General features: G+C 40.8%; 1 protein-coding gene across 4 annotated transcripts in view; it reads right to left on the minus strand.

Moving 5' to 3' along the window:
* clstn1 (calsyntenin 1) overlaps window positions 1–22,676 on the minus strand; it is a 35,254-nt gene that overhangs the window by 10,724 nt on the left and 1,854 nt on the right. For 2 of the 4 annotated variants that reach the window (XM_079359478.1, XM_079359476.1), the window contains exons 2-8: window positions 7,483–7,605; window positions 5,184–5,213; window positions 3,443–3,638; window positions 2,866–3,074; window positions 2,088–2,237; window positions 1,643–1,828; window positions 1,302–1,550 (exon numbers count right to left, since the gene is read on the minus strand). In XM_079359478.1, the coding sequence (XP_079215604.1) occupies window positions 1,302–1,550; window positions 1,643–1,828; window positions 2,088–2,237; window positions 2,866–3,074; window positions 3,443–3,638; window positions 5,184–5,213; window positions 7,483–7,605 (1,143 nt within the window). The remainder of the gene's footprint in view (window positions 1–1,301; window positions 1,551–1,642; window positions 1,829–2,087; window positions 2,238–2,865; window positions 3,075–3,442; window positions 3,639–5,183; window positions 5,214–7,482; window positions 7,606–22,676) is intronic. The other 2 variants (XM_079359479.1, XM_079359477.1) reach the window with 1 other exon arrangement.

Below are 22,676 nucleotides of genomic sequence, written 5' to 3' on the forward strand. Positions count from 1 at the left end.
AGAGGAAGATCAAGATGTGTCTCCGTAACTTTTCATCTTGTGCCTGAGGTATTTTCGGACGACACAGTTTCGTCAAATAAATTTACATGTAAACAACCAAAGTTTCAAATTCACCAGTTGCATTTCTTGTTATAATTCACAATCACGTCTGAACATGTTTTGCACAATTGCTGAAAAGAAACCAGTTTAACTACTAACTAAGCACTAACAACAAAAGTAATGTCCTCTAACCTAGAAATGCCAAACTCAGGTTATTTATAAATCACAGAATTTCATCCAGGCATGTCACACACATAAAACACACACACACAACCCCAACTGGCTGTTAATCCTTGAAAAGGTTAGAAGATTTACTGGGATTTCTTCTTGTGTATGTGGAGGCTGAGACTGTTAGCTAACACAAATATGTCATGTGTTCTCACGTGGCGTACTTAGAAAGCACCAAGTTATAGATGTAGATAATCTCAATGGTCTGAGAAGTTTGAGTCCTCAGGCCCCCCAATTAGGAGCAGAGGATCACACAATGTTTCAGGAACAGAATACCAGATTCTTGTTATCTCTACTAGTGGACTGACATGACTCTAGTAGCATCCCAGCTGAACATATTGCTAAGTGGAAGTTACTTTTTTTATGTATTTTAATCGCTTGCTTCACTAACAGGAAGTCAATGAAATGTTGAGCCAGAAAAAGGAAATCAGTAGTTCACGTGACAACCAACCATCAACCATCTGAAAAATACATCTGCTGTTTCTCACAAGTTATATGTTGTTCAGTGTTGTATGTCTTTGAGAGGAACGTTCCTTAGAAATAAGACAAAAGAGGATATTTGAGTGAAACGGACACTGTGCTGAGAGGAGATCATGAATGGTGCTGCGACCCGGAGCTTCCTGTCCCGTGCACAGCCGCTCTGGTGTAATCCTTCTTATATAAGCATACGCAAAGAAGCTGATGAGCTGCCTCACGCTGGCCACAGCAGAGACTTTACAGTCAATAAGATCAAGGAGCACGTGACCGCGCTACATTAAATTCAACGAGAGAGAAAAATGGAGATATTGTGAAGTGAAAAAAAAAAAAAAAGGTTTATCTGCTTCCATTTTTTAAACCAGCCAGCAGGTCGACAGTGATCACAGTCTTTAGCTTGTAACTAGGTTACTTGTGTGTCGAGTAGGCTACCTTTAAGAAGAAAATAATAATTTCACATGAACAAAAAAGTTCAACCAATGATCAAACCAGAGCACAGGCAGCTTGAATTCAGTTTTTGAACACCTTCGGCAGTATCCCACCCTCCTCTGGGTCATTACCTGTCTTGTCAGAGTTGCAGAGAATGGTCTCCTTCTCGTGAGCCCCGGGGCCATGTCTCATCCACACAGAGATGGTGAAGGGCTCCTTTAGGCTGGTGCTCACCATGCCCTCAGGAACCTTGATGGCCTGGGTGCCATTAAACTCAAACACCTGGTCGCTGTCATGCCCGTTATCAGTGGGCAGTCCCACCGTCCAGTTAGAGGAGCTGCTGGGTGCAGGTAGGAGCTCCACTGTGCCGGAGCTGGCTCCTAAACATCAATCAAAGGGGAAAAGGTGGTTCAAGAAATAATTGTGATTACATGTAGAGTAGAAAATATTTTCCAATGGACCAGGTACTCACCGCACAGCTTGTGCAGAGACTTCTCAGAGTAGGTGTCGCGGTCACAGCCCTTCCCAATATGGTTTGTTTCCAGTTCTATATTGGCTCGGATGGATGTGATTGGCTCATCACAGGTCTCCAAGTGCATGCTGGGGAAAAGCGCCAGGCTACCTGTACCAGGCTCATATTCAATCCTCTTGTTGAAGCCTAAAAGACAAAGAGAGAGAGAGAGGGGAAAGAGTGAAAAGAATGTCCTTCAGCAGAGTGCTGATAACATGTGAGCAGTCAATACAGAGGCTGTATATACTAATTACTCATTGAGATAATTCAGGTTTTTCAAAGCATGATTAAAAGCCCTGTGGCTTCAAGGAATTAAACACGCTTCTTGAGAAAGGTGGATGGCTTTATTGCAACACAAAGACACACCTAATGCAATGGTTGGTGAGTAAAGGAAGAGCTTCGATACCTTGCCAGCTGGGTTTGCAGGTGGGCTTGACGCTGATCTTGACCAGAACGTCCTCGGAGGCTCGGTTCTTTCCACAGTCGTAGGCGGTCACGGTCAGCTTGTACATGCGTTCTTTGCCGTAGCTCAGTTTCTCAGTGTTTTTGATGAAGCCTGAGGAAAGAAAAAAAACAATGCCAGGGACGTTTTTTTTAGTATTAGGATTCTTCCAAAGAAATGTTCTCTTAAATATTTAAATGAGCTGCCACACAGTAATCTTTACTGAAGAAAATAAGAGTGATTATCTGTCAAACTGACTTTAAGTCATTATATACAACTCAATATCAACTTTTGTCATGTGTTTATGACTGTCTACCTTCTGATGTTTTTTACGACATCATTTCACCTAAAGCGTTTTTCTTTCACCTTAAAAACTAATTAGCTTTTACAGTTGAGCAGCTTCACTAACCTGTTTATGTATCCTCACACATATTGTTCCACTCACATTATTACCTGCCAGTATTTTTTTTTTTTACCAGAGCCAGGCGACATTACAGCCAAGCTTTGATGTACCCGAGTGTTACTGGCTCTTTCATTTTGTTATACAAGACAAAAAGAAAAGAAGTCCTCCAGCAGGGAGAGAATGGCGAGCTTAAACTTCCTTTTCAAGGAGAACATCTTCTCCTCATCAAACATGAACGCTGCAGCGAATTCGAAATGACAAGCTTGCAGCTCCACTGTTTACTTGGATCAATAGTCTGTCTGATGCGTGTCAATAAAACGTGGCTCTGAAGCTCCTTACCGTCTTTGTCGACAGTGAAGGGCACATCGGGGGTGATGATCTCGTAGTTGCAGATTTGGCTGAACTGGAACGAGCAGTCGGCGTCCACGGCTTCGACCTTCAGGATGCTGTCATACTTCTTGCCCTCGATCACAGTGGCCTTGTAGGACTTCTCCTTGAAGACAGGTGAGTACTCGTTGATGTCGTTCACCTGGATGTGGACAGTGGCCCTAATGGAAATATGCTCAGGTTAGTGTATAATCGTCCCATGTCATACTTAATGATTACAATAAAAAGATGATTTACAAATCTATGAGAACAGTTTGATTTGGATCCAAATCTGATCCCTTACACGTTTTAAAAAAATATAAAAATGAGCAGAATTCCAACAAATCATTGTTTAACTCTTCTAAATGTATGAAAAAGAAAAAGGGAAATTTTGGATGAAAAATGTATGCATGACATTTCTATAAACACTTTTTAAAGTTCATTCAATCTAAACACTTTCTATTCAAATCACTGGGGAAAAAAAGGGAAAGAAAAAGGCTGGGTTCTGATAGTGATACTGACACGCTCAAACCAGCAGAGTGCGACTCACTTGTGGGATTTCTTCATGTTGGCTCCATCGGGACCCTCTCCACAGTCATAGGCTTGGATGGTGAAGGTGTGCTCCTTCTGCAGTTCACAGTCCAACTTGTCCTTGGCCCTGATGACGCCCTCTCCAGTGGACTTGTCCAGGACCACGGCCTCGAAGGGGACATTCTGCCCGTGGATCCTGAAGCCGCAAATCTCACCTGAGCACGTCAAGAGCCAAAAGGGAGTTTGTTTAGAAGGACAGACAACAGGTGAAGAATTCTATTGTTGAATGTATGTTAACAACAAAACCATAAATCCACGCAAACAAAAACAAAAATATCAGCCACAGGTTTTGGGTGCCAGGGAGTTGTAGATTGGGGTGGGTGGTGGCTGTGGAGGAAGCCCAAACGCACTGTCATGAGTGAGTAGAGGGGGGCGGGGAGTTGGGAGAGGGTGTGGGACATTTAGTATCAGAGAAGAGAAGGTGTCTTTCCAAGCCACTTGAAAACATTGCATCCAGTCATGCAGGCAGAAACTGAAAAGATGTGGACAGGCATTTCACAGGAGCACTTAAAAGATTTTTTTGAATCAAGGTCATTAAACCAAGCCCCAAAAATTAAGTACAAGGAAAACAAAACTTGAATTAAAGACCAGTTAACTCCATAATAACTTCCCCTTAAAAGAGAAAGAAATGAAAACAAAATATTATTTTGGAAATTAGACCACTTTAACATTGTGATAGCGTAGTCCAGCACTAATTCATCTTAAATACCCCAAAAGGTCTGTGAAGAAAGAAAAAGAAAACCTTGGTCAACACCTCTATAGATTGTTTTTACAGAAGGTCTTCCTGTGTAATTGTGCCTCAAAAAAAACAAAACACTGCAAAATGAATTTAAATGAAATCAAATCATAGAAAACCCGCTACAATCACAATATAGAAAAGAATAAAGTGCTGGATGAGAACTGGGGTTAGAAATATCAACTTGCTTGACATCCACATCAAATGACAACTGCAGCCATGCTAATGGTAGAGATTAGTGGTGGAGAATTAACTCAACAGATCCACTGAGGCAAAGATGCAACCACAGAAACTTTAGCGGAGAGAGTTTGCATTAGTTAACAATCTCAGCAGCTTTCAGAAGAACACTTCAGTGTCAGGAGTCAAAGTCGCTGCTCAGATCTGATGATCGGTGAGAGAAGTGGCCCACAAAGTGTTGGGGATGTTTCGGATGATTCAACTTGAATCCACTTTAAATAGCGATTCTACTGTCAATATTAGCTCCAATTTTCATTGGAGCGAAAGAAGTTATCAATTTATCTTTAAATCGTTTTTTTTTTAAATTTATATAAAAACTTCAAAAATTGGCTTTTCATACGGTATGTTTTGATTTAAAGGACTGATGGGCAGCAAAATGACTGAAAACTGTTTTTTTTTTTTTTTTAAAAGCAGCTTTCTTTTTCCTGGTGACAGCTGAAAAACTGTTAGGGTCTGCAAACTGCAATGGATGTCTCATGCAGAGATATTTCTAAGTACAGTCAGCCCCACATCACACTTTTCATCCAGCTGTTGGTACTTGGTAAAAATTCAGGGTGAGAAAAAACAAAACAAAACATAAAAGTCGAGAAAAACCATACAGGGAGATTACAGAGCATGGCAGGAGTTTCTGTGTAAAAGTGTGGATGCTGGGTTTTGTTTTTGTTTTTGCGTTAGTGGGTTAATAATAAGAACTAAGCACAAGGCAGAAAAAAGAGCCCAAGATCACCTTCTTCAGTGAGGGTCACCTCAAAACTCTCTACAAGGAAGGGAGAAAAGATAAGGCCAGATCAGTGAAAAGAAAAGTTAGCACTGTAGGAGAAGAAACAGAGGACAGAAAGAAGAAAATAATCTCTTATCATAAGCCGAGAAATCCATTAGAACAACTTTTATTCAGCTTTATATTAGCAAGAAGTCTTCTGCCAGATGAAAGAAAGGAAAGATTAAAACATTTCTGGAAAGGAGGGTCGAGCAAAGTCTCTGCAGTTTTGTTTTTTTTGTCGCTCATCAAACACTCAAAAAAAAGACAGATCATCAAATCACAGACAGAAACGGATCGTTTTTATGTTTTCGGATCTTCTGGAGACTCTGCCCTTCAAAAAGTTCTTCTTAATTTGAAAAAAAAACTGAACTAAGATGTATTGCAAATTAAATCCATCACGCCAACATCTATAAATGAGTCAGCAGATTGATGAAAGAATGACACGCTAAACGATAACAAGACTTGGACCATATAGTCCTTCTCTGCTTGGCTGTTTGTTTGAACGCTCTGCCAGGGCCTCTGCTGTTCTGCTCATTTTCTTTTCACCTACTAATCAATTAGAAAGAGACTTCACATGAGGGAGCGCTGTTCAGGGCCAGTCATGCAGCGGGAGCTGAGGGCCTCTGGGTTCAGCACCGCTCTAATGACGGGCTCCGGCTCACACGAGGCCTTTAGGAATTCCTCAGCTTTTCACTGGCTACACAAGCCTGCCATCACAATGAGTGTTACCTATTGATTTTACAATCTTGATGTACAGTCATTTAAATGCTAGTACTACATGAAAACAGTGAGTTATGACCTGGGTCTATGTGTTGACTAGCAGGTCAATATGTTGCAGCGGTCCATATGTTTAATATTCCTGAAGTATATAGATCATAACACCCTGACCTGGTGGGTTAGTGCTTCCTGCTTTAGCTCTACATCACATTAATTTCCCCCCAAAAAGACCCTCAAAGTCAGTCGACTAAAAACACATAAACTGGCTCCTTATTCATGCTAAATGTTTACATAATCCCTGATCTGTCTCCAGAGCTTGTGATTGGCCCTTTGCTGGCCTGTGGGTCAGCTTTACAGAGAACTTTGGGTGTTGGCACAGATGGACCGGCTATAAGGAGGCGGACATGACACAGGCACTCACCCCTGCTGCCACGTGAAGCCAGCTTACTCACCCTGTCTCCACAGAGCTAGTTCACAGGGACACGCAAAAGCCTTGCCCGTCAAAAGGAGAGGCCCAAGCTCTGTATTCAATGTGAATGGAGGTAAACATCATGCAGAGAATGGGTATATTATTCAATTTGCTGCTTCTCCGAAATGATGGGCCCCTTGTTGTCGTTTTCATGTGCTGTCAGGCAGATCAGCTCTCGAGAACGATCAATCTTTACATAACTCTGTGAACAATAACATATTTGGCAGACATGAGGATGTTAAAGCCTCACTAGCTAAATCAGAAACTAAAGACGGCTGCATCAAGTGAAGTGAGAGCAGTGTGAGTGTGAGGGCAGAAGCAGAAAAGAGATCACACGACTCATGTGATTTGAAATGGTGGCAAATCACTTCCAGTGCTGTGGGGCTTTGAATCCTGGCCAAAAAGTCGATCCAGATGTGATTAAAACCCCAGAGCTAATTCTGCTGTGGTACATAAAGCACTCTAAGTGAGCCTCTTTACTGGAAGGAAGAAAAAAAAAACATGAAAGAGTATTTTGATATGAATATCAAAAGCGCCAATATGGAGGATATGGTAGCCAGATGTATGTCAGTGTGACAGGCAGGTCATAAATATGGAATGAAGAGGGTGACATCAAGTCACAAAGTCTCCTCCCAGAAGTGCATACAGAAATATTTCAACACAGAGAGAGTTGTGTCCTCGTTCACTACAGAGTTAGTGAATTTATTGTGTATATTAAAGCACCTTTAGCCTCGATTACAGCCTACATAATACACCTTACAGACAAAGAGACAATGATGACTTCAAACATAAAGCTGATGGTTGATTTGGGAGAGTGAAAAACCTTTCAGTGGTTTCAATTTGCCAGACTCTTAAGCTGTGTGCTGTGCTTGTACTTTATAACCCATTTAAAAAGGGAGTCATTTGAATGTTGATGAAACTGTCTTTTTTTTTTATTTTTTTTTTACATCCCCTTTTTCTTTAATATCATGTCAAAGCTTTTTAACACAGATGAATACGTGTTCTCTTTTATTTTTGGAGTTGAATCAGTTGAAGCTTGAGGAGTGAAGGAGAAGCAGCATTGCACCTCCTCTCTCTCACCTGCATAGCGGAGAGGAGCGTCCTTGTCCAATGCAATAAGAGGGGGGTCTAGTAGTACTTTGTCATCATTTTCCGTTACGATCCCGTGGTACGTTGTCTCGATCCATGGCTTGTGCTTATTGACTGTAAAAAACAGAGAGAGGAAATGTCAGTGTTGATTAAAAAAAAAACATCGTGCAAATTATTTCTGCCCATAGGTGAATGTCTTGATAAACAACTTCTCTTCTCTTGCACTGTTTCTAATTAGCTATTCAAGTGTCTTCCCTCTTTCAATAGTCAGATATCATCAGTGTTTTCTCAAACTGCTAGTTTGAGTTTTATCTTCCCTCCCACTGCAGCCAACGTACATTTTTAATGAGATTCTGGATGCTTTTATTACTATTTTTAGAAACACTGCACATGACGAAGGCCTCACCTAAAACAGAAGCAGGCAAACACAAGCCAAGAATGTGCACTTAGTCACATTAGGCTGAAAGAAAATCTCCTTTGCACATCGTTCCCCATCAGAAATACAAAAGGCTGCATTATGCTATAAGTTCTATTGTTTAATTTATCCAAACTGAAGACAAATACTTTCAGCATGATGTTATTATCTGCACCAGAAATGTTCCAAGAGCCAGACAGACCCGCACTCTGCATCGGTTAACAAGATTTGACAGGAGCATCACAGGGATGATAAAGGCTCTTGCTATAGTTTGAGGAGCAGTAGCTGGGCTTATTATATAAAGCTGTATGTGCTCAACGGCGTCGGAAGCATCCCAGCTGCAGACAGGACTTGGTTGTAGCTGGCGGCTACAGGAAAAACTGCAGTGAGTGACACATTTGGGATGGTGTAGGACACAGGATGACGCAGCTCTCTTACAGCCAATATGTGCTAACTGCTGAGCAGAGGGAGGGATGGCAGTCTGTGTTACTGATCTGTAAAGGTGAGGCTAACTGTGGCTGACGGCAAGCTGTGAGGGACAGAAACACTGGGAGAGGCAACCAGGCCAGGCATATTTCATGACAAAGAGACAGTAACGAAAAGGTAGAATGAAATCATCATATACTGTTTAAAGGCACAACGCTATGTGAAGTCAGCCAGGGCTGCAGACTGCAACATTACATAATTGTTCTGTGCAAGAGCTCTACCACTGTTGTGCAGTGTATATGAGGAAGTACTTTGAGAAAGTTATAACCGCTCTTCTTTCTGTGCTCCTCCTCTGACCTCATGTAAACCCCTCATGTCCTTAAACACATGGTCACTTTCAAAGTCAACGGCCTGATGAATTCAATGACGTTAGGTCATGCGTTCAAGCTAATCTTTACTAACAAAGAACTGCTGTGGAAGCCTGAACAATCAAAGTTAGGATATCAGCAGCACAATAGACATTTGTGGATCTGAGAAGCATCTCAGCATGTTTGATTCAGCCGTACGGTGGGCTTTTACAATAGTCGCCACATTTCTGAGATATTTCGCCTCCAAAATAAAGTTTGGTTCAGGATGAATTAGACTGACAACGTTTGATTTGGTAAATAGTTGACCATAAATAAACACATTTTTCACCTTACTTTTGTTCATGCAGTGCCTAACTTGTAAGTAATGAGTAGACCATTAGATATATATGGTGAGCAGATTTGTTTTTGTTTTAACTTTCAAAACACCTACATGTAGCTTACATTTGTATGTGTTATTTCTCATCATATAATCATGGACCTCTTCTACAGTACATCAATATTCAACAGGAACACAAAAAATCCTTGACTCTCTGTTGAATGCTAATAAAATCATGAAATGTGTCACGCTGCAGAAAGCTTTAACATAACACATTCATCATCAGACTAGTGGCAAGACGTCTGATGTTCAATGACACAATTTCTGCTTCAATTATACTCTGAACCTCAACCAGTAAACAGAGAAAACAACAACGAAAGCATAAAGACACGACGAGGTGGTTTTCAGACGACTTTCATCCAAATCCAATTAAAGCAAAGCAAATGACATTTTAAGTCATTTGTGTCTTCACATAATTGGGTTTAATTCTCCATCACTACAAGATCAATGGCAATTAATTACAAGCTCCTTGCACAGGATTGGTATGATTTGACACTAAAATGAGTTGAAAGTAGGCAGAAAAACATTTCACAGTGACAAATGAACATTTTAAATGTGTCAGTGCAACAACTTTCTTTTTACTAAGAATTTTACAAAGAAATGTACTGGCTGTGCATTGTATTATCGCTTAATGATACATTAGCTGAGAAAAAAAAAAACATCAATAAGAAAAAAATAGAAGTGCATGTCTCGGTGAGAAAAGCTAGTGCACTCTTTGTATTTTGAGGTGTTATATGCTTAAAGGTCAGACAGGTTAAAGATGGCAGTAAAGGTCTGTGGAGAAGCTCCATATGTGAACAAAAATGGCCTCTTGTTATGAAATTTTAACACAAGCTAAAGCATTATGAACCATGGGCATCTCTGAAGAGAAAAAAAGAAATGACTTAAAAGTTAGGTTTGGTGAGAAAGCATGGATGGAGTTGCCACTAATTTGGAATTAATTAAACCCAATAAATGTTCTAAGCTGAGCGTCTCGTGACTTCAAATGAGTTGGATGTCTTTAGACTGATTGCCTTGCCAGACTACTACAATAATCTGCTTTAGCCTCTACAGATACACACTGACTGTTAGCCAGGTCACATGTTGGCCCAACATTTTCCGTGAGTGGTTTAAGGCCATCAGCACGGAGCTGCACTAAGCCATCACTGAACGCTTCAACATCAAGCTAAATTATCCAATCTATTCAACTTTATGCAAGACATTTGAGCCTGATCCTGACCAATAGCACGACTGCAGCATTGTGTGTTATTGTCTTCAATGAAAAAAATATCATTGGACCATCATTGCCTGAGAAGCAAATCTGACGGTGCTTTCAGGCTTTGATAAAAAAAAAATGTTTTGGGGAGAGCTGCATGTGTGGAGGCAGACAGTCAAGGGCATAATGATGCAGGACTTTGTTACAGTGCTGTTGCAGATCTGAAGTCTGTAGGGGAGCAGTCCTCTCACCCTAGGGCCCATGAAATCGGTACCATGCCCAGGCACACTTCACCCTCAAAGTCCAGTTTGTTTGACTAATGCACAGTTGCTCATGCGCGAGCACAAAACTTTGACACCTTTCCATTACCCAGAACTCCTCAGTGTTATGGCTGTATCTGATTTAAATGAGTTAGTTGCAGTCATATTCTCTGTGTTGTTCTCCGATGACGGCAGACTAGACCCTGTCCCTTTTTTTATTTTTTTTGAGTTCATACGCAAAGACGGCAGAATATTAAGAGGATTTTTACACAAGAGAGTTGATTACTTCGATTAAAAAAATGCCCTGAGATGGGCAGCACAAATCAGTTTAAATAAGACATGAATTCAACCCAAAGATGGAGAAAGGTGGAGCAGAATAAACATGGCACAAGGCTTTAGGCCAATTCAAAATCAAATCTGCCCTTACAGTGTGTATTTAAATCCCCTTTTCACACACACACACACACACACACACACACACACACACACACACACACACACACACACACACACACACACACACACACACACACACACACACACACACACACACACACACACACACACACACACACACACACACACACACACACACACACACACACACACACACACACACACACACACACCTCCCATGAAGTGCTATCTGAAGCAGGGTTTTATTTTAAGCGTGAAATTCTCACGTACACTGTGTGAAATTGCACAAAAGGATCTTTTGACAAGATGGCTTCATCATCCCCCCGAAAGCCTGCCGTGAATGGGAGGAACATGTTGTGCTGCGAGGAGCTCGGCAGTGAACGTTGGAATCAGAGCAAGCAGCGATGTGACGACATACACAAATAACTAATAATTATACAACATGGATGTATATTTTCAAACTATCAACCTTGAGACTGTCTGAATTGTAAGTGATGAAGTAGTTTGTTTTTAGGAGGATAGGATTTAGGATTTAGGATGGAAGGAGATTAGGGAAGGGGCTTTGAAGTGTTTGAGGCAGTCTGAGAGGGGCTCACTGAAGGAGAACTGAGGATGCTTAGCATGGAAGACTGCCATTTTCCTAATTTAACTGATTAGAGAACCAATTCATCTAATGTAATGCACACTCACAACTGGCCCAAAAAACAATCTGCAGCACTTTATTCACATTAAAGCAGATAACTGCAGAAAACACTTTAATTAGTCAATCAAAATAAGAGGGAATTCTCTGAATGACTACAGAACATGCTTGAGAAGACACTTCCTGTGTGTTTACCCACTCAGAAAGGACATTATGTCTTGTCCTTGTAATGTTCTAATACACTGTAACCCAGGTAGATTCAGATGCTTATTCAATGTATGGCTACCGTTTAAGTATTATGTTCATTTAGAAATTGACTATTATATTTACTCCCAGAGACCGAGGTGACTACTTTAAATAGTTTGTGTTGTTTGACCAACAGTCCACAAAGATATTTAGCTTAAATGTACAAAGATAACTTAAAGCAATTTGAAGTGTACGGATGCACTCATCCAATTCTGGTTTTAGATATCAGATATAAAAAGATCTATATGAAGCATCAGTGACAATTGGCCGTTCTATTTATTTCAGTTCTATGTTATTCGGTGTTTACCACAAGCTTGTGTGTGTGTGTGTGTGTGTGTGTGTGTGTGTGTGTGTGTGTGTGTGTGTCAGTCAACAACACCTTTTATGACTACCTGCAATTTCTGCAGTCATTTTTTTTTCATTAGGTGGTAGAACAAAGGGTTAAACCAAAAAATGAAAGCAGACAAATAAAAAGACTAAAGCTGTTGATTTTGTTGTCTGCATTGCAAAGATGCAAGAAGTTTAAGTGATGGTTTGAAAACTACACAACTCTTGGAACCACAGTTCAGTTTGCATCAAAAAATTCATTTTTGAGAGTTCTCCGTCTGAAATTTTAAAAGACTGTCTAGAACACCTACTGCAGAGCGGATGGATGTTAAAGCTATGAGCCGCACTGCACACACCTGGAGCTATGAGTATGGTGAACAACTGCCATCAAAGAATAGTTCGCCGTTTACTGAAGTGCTCAACAGTTTAGGAGATTTTAGAGCCAGTTGTCTCTAAACTGGAAGGCCCAGCTCCTGCAGCCACATCTCCAGTGGGTCCTTTGTCTGTAGCGAATTAATGTGTATGAATAGGATTAGCTCTTTCTGATTGCCACTTTACATAAAGTAGCAGCCGCTGTAATCAGTATGTTAATGGGTGTGAATGGTGTGACCTGCTGTGTAAGGGCGCGGCCACACTGGCTATCCGTACTGGGCCTAAGCTTGCTTCAGCACTAAAGTCCAGTTTGTGTGATCGCTCTGTTCTACACGTTCTTGGCTCTAGCACGCTTCAGAGAGGTGTGCTCAGAAGAATAGAAAAGATCTACACAAGCTCCGTTTACCATTTACCACAGCATCATAGCATACAGTGCAGCTAGTAGCCAGCAAGGGGTCACTGTGACAGCAGAGGGTGAGTGATGCTATTGTGAGTGGTAGGCTGATTGTGATAACAATTTAAATCAGTTCATATGTTTTAATCTATTCGAGTTTGACAAACCTGATGTTGCATTACATATTCTGTAAATTGTTCATATTCTCATTGTCACAATAAGAGGTTGTTCATTTTTTATTTACCATTGGTTATCATATATCGGTATCGGAATTGGAGCTCAGAAAGTTGGATCATTGCATCATTCCTTCCTGATACTTGGGTATTGGCCAACAAAATGTAACCTCTCTGATACAAGTACGATTTGTAAGTGTCCTTTTTTTGAGAGGAAAGAACAGAATGCTGACATAACATGCTCTGCTAGCTGACTGCTGGAGTTGGTTCAAGTCAGATCATAATGGAACAATAATAGATGATGGTAATGGATCAATGCTGTTTCTGAGGCTTATAGTGGTACTGGTAGTAATGATGGTGGAATCAGTTTGAAATCAACTCTCCTTGTCCTCAACTTCCAAAGTCCCACACAAACAATCAGATCACTTCTGCTCAAAATTTACTGATTAAATTAATCATCAATTGATTGCTCATTATAGATCAACTCTTTAAGCTCTAAAGGCATGTTAAGTCCAAAGTCTTCACTTATTGAACCCAACACCTGACCTAATACTTTCTCAACATACTAAGAGCATTTTAAAATGTCGAGCAACTCAAGCAGGGTATGTTGTTTATTATCTACAACTTGCTTTGACCACAACAATGTTCACCACGGTGACTCACCATCTTATTTCTAGCAAACAGAAATCATCAGCTATATAGAGAGTAAGGATATAAATACACACCACATGTATGGCTGACTCTTTTTCTTCTTGCTATATAATGGAAATCAACCAGGCAGGTTGACCCAACATAACACAAAGTTTGTTGACAAGCAAGAAAGTTTGTTAACCTCGTAAATCCCAGAACAAATCCACCCCACAATCTGTTAACACAAGCAAACAAATTAGACCTGAATCCAGCAAACACAGGCTGAATAATAATGATGTGTCAGAAGCTTGGGGACAAAGACTTGCATACGGACGTCTTTGTACACAGATGGCAACACGGTACCTGGTATGCAATCCTGTTAGAGTACACAGCAATTAAAGCCAATGACATTTAATCCTATAATGGGATGCATCTATTTCATTCACTGACAAGGTCAAGCAACAAGCAAGAAATAAAACAATAAAAGTGAGGATCTAAATAATGCATTATTTATATCTAAGAATGAGCATGATAAAATGAATGGAGTAAAAGGTCCAGCTCACACCTGGGGCCGTATTTACAAAGCATCCTGAGTAAAAAGAGTTGCTCCAGGTGAAAAAAAAAAATCCAAGAAAATTCCAAGAATCATTACATTTTCTTAGAATTTCCGCTAAACTACATCCTTGTAAATATCAAGGTTAACCACAAAGCATCACAGTCTGGTTCATTTGATCAGCGTGAACATCAACGACAGTAATCAGGAACTATGGTGGAGTCAGTACAAAGTGAGACAGGCAGGCCGAGTCCCTGTAAATGTCCTTTACTCCACAGGTGCATCTAATCTAACTCACTAAGACTCTTCACACGCATGCTGCACAAATGTGTTTAGAATACTTCATTCACATTATTCAACAAAGATTTTAGTTTCATCGTTTCTATTTTACACAATACCTGATTAGATTCTTTAAATGGGCCATTAACATCTTTTGACACCATGGTAACAAAGAAAAGCCCTTCTTGCCTTCTTTTTTTTTTTTTACAACGAATCACAGCTTCTGAAAGAAAATGTCATATCTAGCAACAACCACACCTCCTCACCATGTTTGTGTTGCTTCTTTGCTCAGAGTTGCTCTGAGACTGTTCCTAAGTCATTTTTTAAGCGAGGACTCTTTGAGAGAATTCTCTGAATTGTTGTCCACTTTAAAGATGTCCCGAAGACACTGACAAGGAAAGCTCGACAGACAGACAGACAGACAGACAGACAGACAGACAGACAGACAGACAGACAGACAGACAGACAGACAGACAGACAGACAGACAGACAGACAGACAGACAGACAGACAGACAGACAGACAGACAGACAGACAGACAGACAGACAGACAGACAGACAGACAGAGAGCAGGATTTAGCTGACTCTTGACACAGGTATACTGGGATAAAGTACTGTACTACTTGGTAGTGCCAAGGTGTTCTGTGCCAAGCCATCTACTGATCAGCTCTATGTCTGCCACCTGTGCACCTGTCTGAACCACCATTGATGCTTGAAACAGCTTCGTGCTGTGAAGTAATTGGTACCAAGGACAAGTTTTTAACCTGCTATGTTTTCCATTTTGTTTGGTGGCTGGTCACAATGTTTACTGCCTGTGCAGTATAGAATGTGATAGGAAAGCATCATGTAGGTTTGTACGTTTGTACGCATGCTAAAATAAATAATTGATGTGGCAGTATTATGTTCAATACTGTTATGTTTTGAATTAATTCTTTTGAAGAAAAAAAAAAAGGAAAAGGACAGCTTGCATTTTGTAATGTTCAAATGTTTTGTGATTGGTGCACTTAATATTGTTAATTAAATATCAAGATATATCAAATTGTATGCCCAATACTAGGGATGGGTAAGAGCACTCCAGTACTCGCTGCCGACTCCATTATTCAAGTTGCGATTCATTACTCGCGCACCTGTGCAAGCGCCGCTTTAGGCTCATACAGCGTTGACCCAGCTTTTTATTTTCGCCTCCTTGAATATACTAGCAAGGAAAATAAGGAACAGGACACAAACGTATGACTTCTCCGGCCACGGCTTCAGCTTTAGTACACACGAGCCAGATGTCAACAAAAACAATAGGTCTCTATGGCAACTCACAAGGGACAAATTAAGCTGAAAGCAAAAGCACAACAAATACAGAACTGTCTGCTACACCTGCGACATGTCAGTCAAGAAAAGTGATGACAACACAATGAAGTGAATGTTCAGTGCAAGATTTGTGGAGTTCAAATTGCATACCATAGAAATATTAGTTTGATGCTTAAAACACAATTGGAGACTGAAAAAGGCAGTCTCGAGTCATGTTATGAGCTAGCCCTGCTAGCACACGTCGTTAGCATGCTAATAACCAAAACGGTAACTGGAAATATGTTTCCATTTAAATTTATAGAAGGAGCTTCAGAGAGCTCAGGGTGTTTGTCAAGCAGGAGTACAAGCTACCAAGATGCAAGGTAGCTTGTGCAAGACGCAAGATTTTTTTTTTCCAATGATAAACAAATAATCATCATGTGAATAATAATGATCTGCGAGTACTCGAGTACTCTTTCATTAGGTAATTTGAGTACAGAGATTACAGCAATTTGCCATCCCTACCCGATACCCAAGATATATATATCACAAGATTCTTGCCAATGTCTAATTCTAGCTCCGTAAGATTCCACCTACAGTTCAGTATTTGTTGCAGATGTTTTGGAGAGCTTTTGTTCCAACTTTTTCTGTTACTTAGCTCAGTGTTTGGTGCCTGGCGATCTTTATACAATATATTTCGTCTTTTCTTATCACAAACTATTAAGGTCAAGGGTTTCATACAATTTCTGTGATGAAAATATCAAGCTAAAATCCAATCACATGAGCCACCTTAGGACATATCTTATTACACAAGGGTCCACAGTCTAATGTAAATATGACATTTAAAGGGTCCTTGATGTGAGAACGTTTGACGACTTTAGGTTTCAGATTGAATGTGGCTCACAAACTGACTTGGTGCTTTGTCATGTTATAGTTCAATAAAAAAATAACATTCATCCATAATTGTGATTTCAATTAAACAGTTTAGTGATTGCCGCAATTACATTCCAATTCTGATGACGAGAAAATGCATCCTTCTGCATCCTCCATCAATCAATGACAGACACATAACGTGGTGGACAATACAAGTAAGGGAAAAAGGCTTTAAAGTCGTATTTGTTGTCCAGTGTGGTCATCTTGATTTACCATCAGGACAATAAATGGTCTCATATAGAGGATCAAAAAGCCCACACTCCACCTCTCTCTGCAAAACAACATTGTCTGCTGATTTTCTTTCTCATTGGACCAAAAATCCAGACAAAAAAAACAACAACAATGTACAATGTAAAACCAAAAAGTAAACTTTTAGGGAAATCACCTTAATTTACTTTTGTAACCCCAACAAAGAAGAGGGTAACATACGGACCATTCACAAGGAGACAAAGACAAAGCCCCTTTATGTTTGCCAGGCTCTTTCATCGAAGCCAAACCTTTACAGTTTAACCTTTTAACCGTGATGAAACACTTCCTGCGAGAATTTAAGGGCCACAATAGGTCCAGCTAATCCTGAGATTCAATAGGATGCCTGTATTCTGCCTGTATTCTCTCTCTCTCTCTCTCTCTCTCCCTCTCTCTCTCTCTCTCTCTCTCTCTCTCTCTCTCTCTCTCTCTAACACAATCCTTCTGCCTTAAAAACGCTTTCCAAAAGCTTTGCACATATTTAGCCACCACATGACCCCCACAACTGTTAGGGATAGAAGTTAAAAACATACCAGACAGCTTACAAGCCACTGGTCATCATGGGGGAGGAGCACAGCAACACAACAGAGCTGTGCTCCGACTGTAGCAGCATCACTGCAGCAGATGATCAGTTTGTAATTATCAGATGAAGCCTGGGAACCTCTGGGGGCATGTTGTGTAACCATGATGATGATGTAGCCAAATGTCAGGTTGTGACATGTAGAGGAGTTCTCATTTAACAACTGAACTCAAATTTTACATTTGACTTCTGATAGCCTGCAAGCATTTGTTTTATTTCATTGCATGCTAACAATAAGTCCCATGACATCAAGATATTGCAGCATTTAAATAATTCATGAATCCATACACAATCATGAATTCCCTCTGGACTAAAATGTTCTTATAGATTTCAGATTACATTATAGTACAAACTCCAACTCATCACACAGAGCGCACACAGTTTGAAAGCAGCAAGTGAACGTGTTCAACATTGATTCAAAATTCTGGATAACTAGTTCACGCTCTGGTGCAAATGTTCGTTTTACCCAGAATCATGAATAAATTAAAATCTGTAGCAAAACCTGCCACTCACAGAGGACCAGAACAGACAACAAAGTCTCCAAGCTGAGTGCAGGCTGTCTTACTATCATTTACTGCTAAATAAAGCCTTTCTGTTGCCAGGTTGTTATTCATCTGTGTCTATATTTAAAGAGTACGCAATTGCAGCTATGGACTGTTTTCTTTTCGTTTCTTTGAGGTAATTTCTATGCTGAACCTTTTGCAGGCTTTCAACAACCACTGGGACATTTCCTTGCAGTTTCAATGCAAGCTCTACACATACCAGACAGAAGGATCCAACATATAGAAATTGCAGCCAAATAGGTGTAGGTATGCATACTAATCTGGGTAAATGACTTCAATTCTTCAAGGTGGCTCTTTTAATTCTGTCAACCAACAATAGTCACTGGAGGTTCTGCTCACGCTCTAGAACAGCAGGCACACTTCTCTGTTTGTCTTGCCTTACAAGCTCCTGAGCTTGTTGATGCAAGCCTTCACTATCACAGACCGGGGACTGTTCCAGTAAGCCATGTTGACCCTTAAAGGAAACCCAGACCTCAGGGGCCCTCACTCCAACACAGCGCTCACACAGGAGAGCCTCTCAGTTTCCATGCCAGGCAACAACATTTGTTTGTCCTTTGAGCCGTCTCAGCCGCCCAGCAGAACGAACACACCCTCAGTGAGAGCGCTGCTCCTCTATAGATGGGGGTTGGGAGTCGCAGAGCCTTGAATGCAACTCAATCACCTCTCTGTGTGAATGGCACAAAAGAACCAGTGAGAGTGGAGAAGTGAGAGTGAGTCGGCTGGAGCGCGGCACAGGCAGTTCTTGGGTGTAGCTGACCTGCGGCAGGTAATGTGCTCTCTGGTTACCTGTTTCCCATGGAGCCTGAACCTAACTGTCACAACACCCTAATGTGATAACTACGCAGTGCCAAGTCTTCTGTAAGCAATGTGACTCTAGGGAAGAGGTCACAGTCACACAAGAGCTGCAGATCTGGTTTGAATTTTGACCTGTGTGCTCTGGTTTGATTACACTGCTTCAAGATGACTCAATAACACGGGCACCCGTGACTATCACTTCCACAATTAAGTCACTCTGTTTCAGTACGGCCTTTATAGCAACGAAATCAGTTGGTTTGGAAAAGGACTGCTACAGAGATTCTGCTGACGTTGCTGTTCACATATGTCCCGTTTCCACTGAGCGGTCCGGTTTGGTTCGTCTGGTTTCGGTACAGCGCGCATTTTGCAGCGTTTCCATAGACTAATCCTGGGAAAGATTCCCAAATAACCGACCCGTACCGTCCTACTTTTTGGGTCCCTTCTGTTAGAAGGGAAGAATTCCGAGCCGATCCTAAAAGGTGGAGCTAAACACTGCAGTCCATTGATTGGTCGAAAGAATCGTCACTTCCCGTGTGACAACAGTAAACAAAACCCTGGCACGTTTAAACACACAGCTGATTGTTTACGTCTGTTTATTTCTCCTCGTGGCACACAGCCTTCACTGAAACCAAGCTTGATTGTGTTTTGTAATAAAGAGCAACATGTCAGCGACAGAGTAGACGAACTGGATGTCATCCAGCATTGGTTTTGTTTGTATCGCGTTTTACTTCTTGGTTGAATTTATTAGTTAGCAGTTAGCTGTTAGTTGCCATCATGTGACACTGTTACGTAGCTGGCGTGGCTATCAGCCTCCGGCTTACACATCACCTACCAAATAGGGCACGGGTGGCTGTGGAAACACAAACGGGATCAGGCTTTGACAGAATGATGTATACCACCCATTGTGCCAATGGGTGGTATACACTGGAGAACAAAAAAGGTAATCCTGGTAAACGTGCACGGAGATCGCAGTGGTCGCGATACATTCTCTGCAGCGGTCACAGAATACAAACGTCACTACCACTACTATTGAATTTCCCATGGGATTATCTATCTATCCATCCATCCATCCATTCTTAGATTAGCTCATCGGACTGGCAGGAGAAACTCTGGGTGAAGTCCGAGTAAAAAATATGGTGGTTTGCGCTCACATACGGCTACTCCGAGACATATCCTGAGATTGTCAGGAGATTTCTGCAAGTGTGGAAGCCCTAATACAGTTTGACAATGAATTTCTTGCAGCCTGGATGTTCTGACTATTTCCAATGTTGAATGTAATACGTGAACCAACCAAAGGCTAATGATGCTATGATTGCTAACTGCTTTCTTGGTGGCTAACACAACTCCCCAGTGACCTGGCACAACTTAATATTCCAAACTGAATGACCCATTTTTGACAGTTCACTGACTCCATTCAGACCCTGAAGGCACCAATCAGAGCAGAGTCACAAAAGACCAAAAGTGAGTCCAGTATTCTCAAGAACCATCCTCATAGCAATGACTGGAATATTACCAAAGTGAAATGCTTCAACAACTTTGCACTGTCAGGGGGGAATTACACATTCTTGAGGGGCTTGACTTGTGATCCTTCAAACACTCCTCCAATTGTGACATGCTAAGTCAAGATCCCGACCCTGAAGCCTGGCCCCAAAAGCCCTTTGTTCCTCTTAGAAAATCTGAATAAATATTCAAAATGTTGGACTTAACTTTCAGAAACAGGGCAACTGAGTAGTACAAGAACACAATTATTTGTGGAAAAACAGGGTAAAATGTTTTTAAACCACATAAACAGTAATTATTTTCATCTCACTGTGGTTAAGAAGAGTTCTTCAATTTTTCACTATTTTAGAATTCTTCTCAGCTATAATTTAGCACATCCTTTAAAAAAAATCTTCTTTTCTATCTTCCTCAACTTAAATACAGATTTGGCTGAGTTTGACTACGTATAGTCAAATAGATACTTCAAAGAAATGACAAATGTCTCTAAAACGTTAATGCCATTTACTAATATGTGGTATACAGCAGTGGGATGATAAAGGGTCATCTATTGCCTACCTGTCTTTCACCTTTCTAGAAGTGTAGCAACGTCTTTCAATGGCCAAGGGCTTTACTTTGCAGGGAAAATGTGAGTTTCTATTACAAATAGGTCTTTAGTTGCATGTAAGTTCAATGACAGATTATGTTAAGCCGTGGATCTTATGGTGACAAGACAAAGTGGAATACGTGGAGCAGATCAATCAACATCAAAAATGTGTCCTATCGATTCAACAACTTCCAAGTGACGCACTGACGACAGCTGATAACTCTCTGCATCATTCAAAGTGAAACACCCTAAACTGAACTGACTCCCTTCTTTTCCCTTGGCATCACGTTTTTTTGGACATTAGCTGTCATACCGCTGACATTTAATGATCTTATTTGTGAGAAGAAACAGTAATGTAATCTGATGCAGAATGATGACTGTGTTACAAGATCTGCAGAGGAGAAGTGAACAATGGAGTGATTGTTAGCTGTGTTGGTCCACATAGTTTCTGCTTGCCATAACATAGCCAGATGAAATGCGTCACACATAGGTTGCTGTGTCAAAGGAGAAGCTGTCAACAGCAAGCAGCAAATCAGAGCATATTCATGTCCACTGGGTCACCAGGTCACCGATGGCCCTCATCATCCTAAATTTTGTGTATCATCTTAAATAATTAATAGAAATAGAGTAGAATAAGTGACTTATGAGCTAAGAAATCACTGATGGTTTTTGAAGGCTGACGTGTTTTTAAATTGAAACCACTACAGGCCTAATTGAAGACAATTGTTTTACAGCTGAAGTTATACGAAAGGAAAAAAATGTGTTTAAAGCGAATTTCAATGTGAATAAAATGAGTAGAATTATATTGTTAAAAAATATATTGTTATTGATATTTTGCTCAAACCATAATCAGTGGAAGGCTTTTCCAATAAATGTAAGACAAGGAGGAGTTGCACACTTTCACACCTAACCTATAATAATTTACTTCTTCTTCACTGCCAGCCAGGTGAACAGAGCGTGCCCTCAGTGCCACACAAAGCAAGGCCTTCAATTTGATCAACTCAAATGTCTTAATTGGGTGACGAATGAGCCATGAAACTTCCCAGCAGCCGGCTTTAGCTCTGTCTGGCTTTGTGCATACAGAGAAAGCTCATGAATACGGGCAGACCTAGTGTTTGACTATGGAACACGAAGGCACCCAGCAGCTGCTCATGAGAACAAAACAAGGGGACAGAGATGTTGAAACAAGTGGACCAAAATGGTGGAGCAAGAGGTGTCCATTTGAAGACATTAACAGGGTTGGACAACATCAAAGATCTTCAAGCATAACGTGCTTTCAAGCTTCAAAGACCTGCAGAAGATTTCAATTTGCACCAGTATTACACACACCATTGCTGTGTTTGCAGTGCAATGACTCACATAGTAGAGATAAGAATTTCATATGAATCAAAACCTATTCCTTCAGATCCTCCAGGGTTTATTGTAGACTTTTAATCAGTGATTCATGTTTGTGTAGGTGAGCAGCTGGGGAACTCATCCACTGCAAATACTGATAAATGCACCTGAATGACTCTCCATGTCTCCCTCTGTTTCTGCAGTAATAACCTCTATTAGTGATCATCTAGAGACTGGAGAAACCAGGAACATCATCAACAAAATACGATATGATTCCTGGTCCACTGACAGGTGGCTGG

Source organism: Symphodus melops (assembly GCF_947650265.1).
Source record: "Symphodus melops genome assembly, chromosome: 13".
NCBI lineage: Eukaryota > Metazoa > Chordata > Actinopteri > Labriformes > Labridae > Symphodus > Symphodus melops.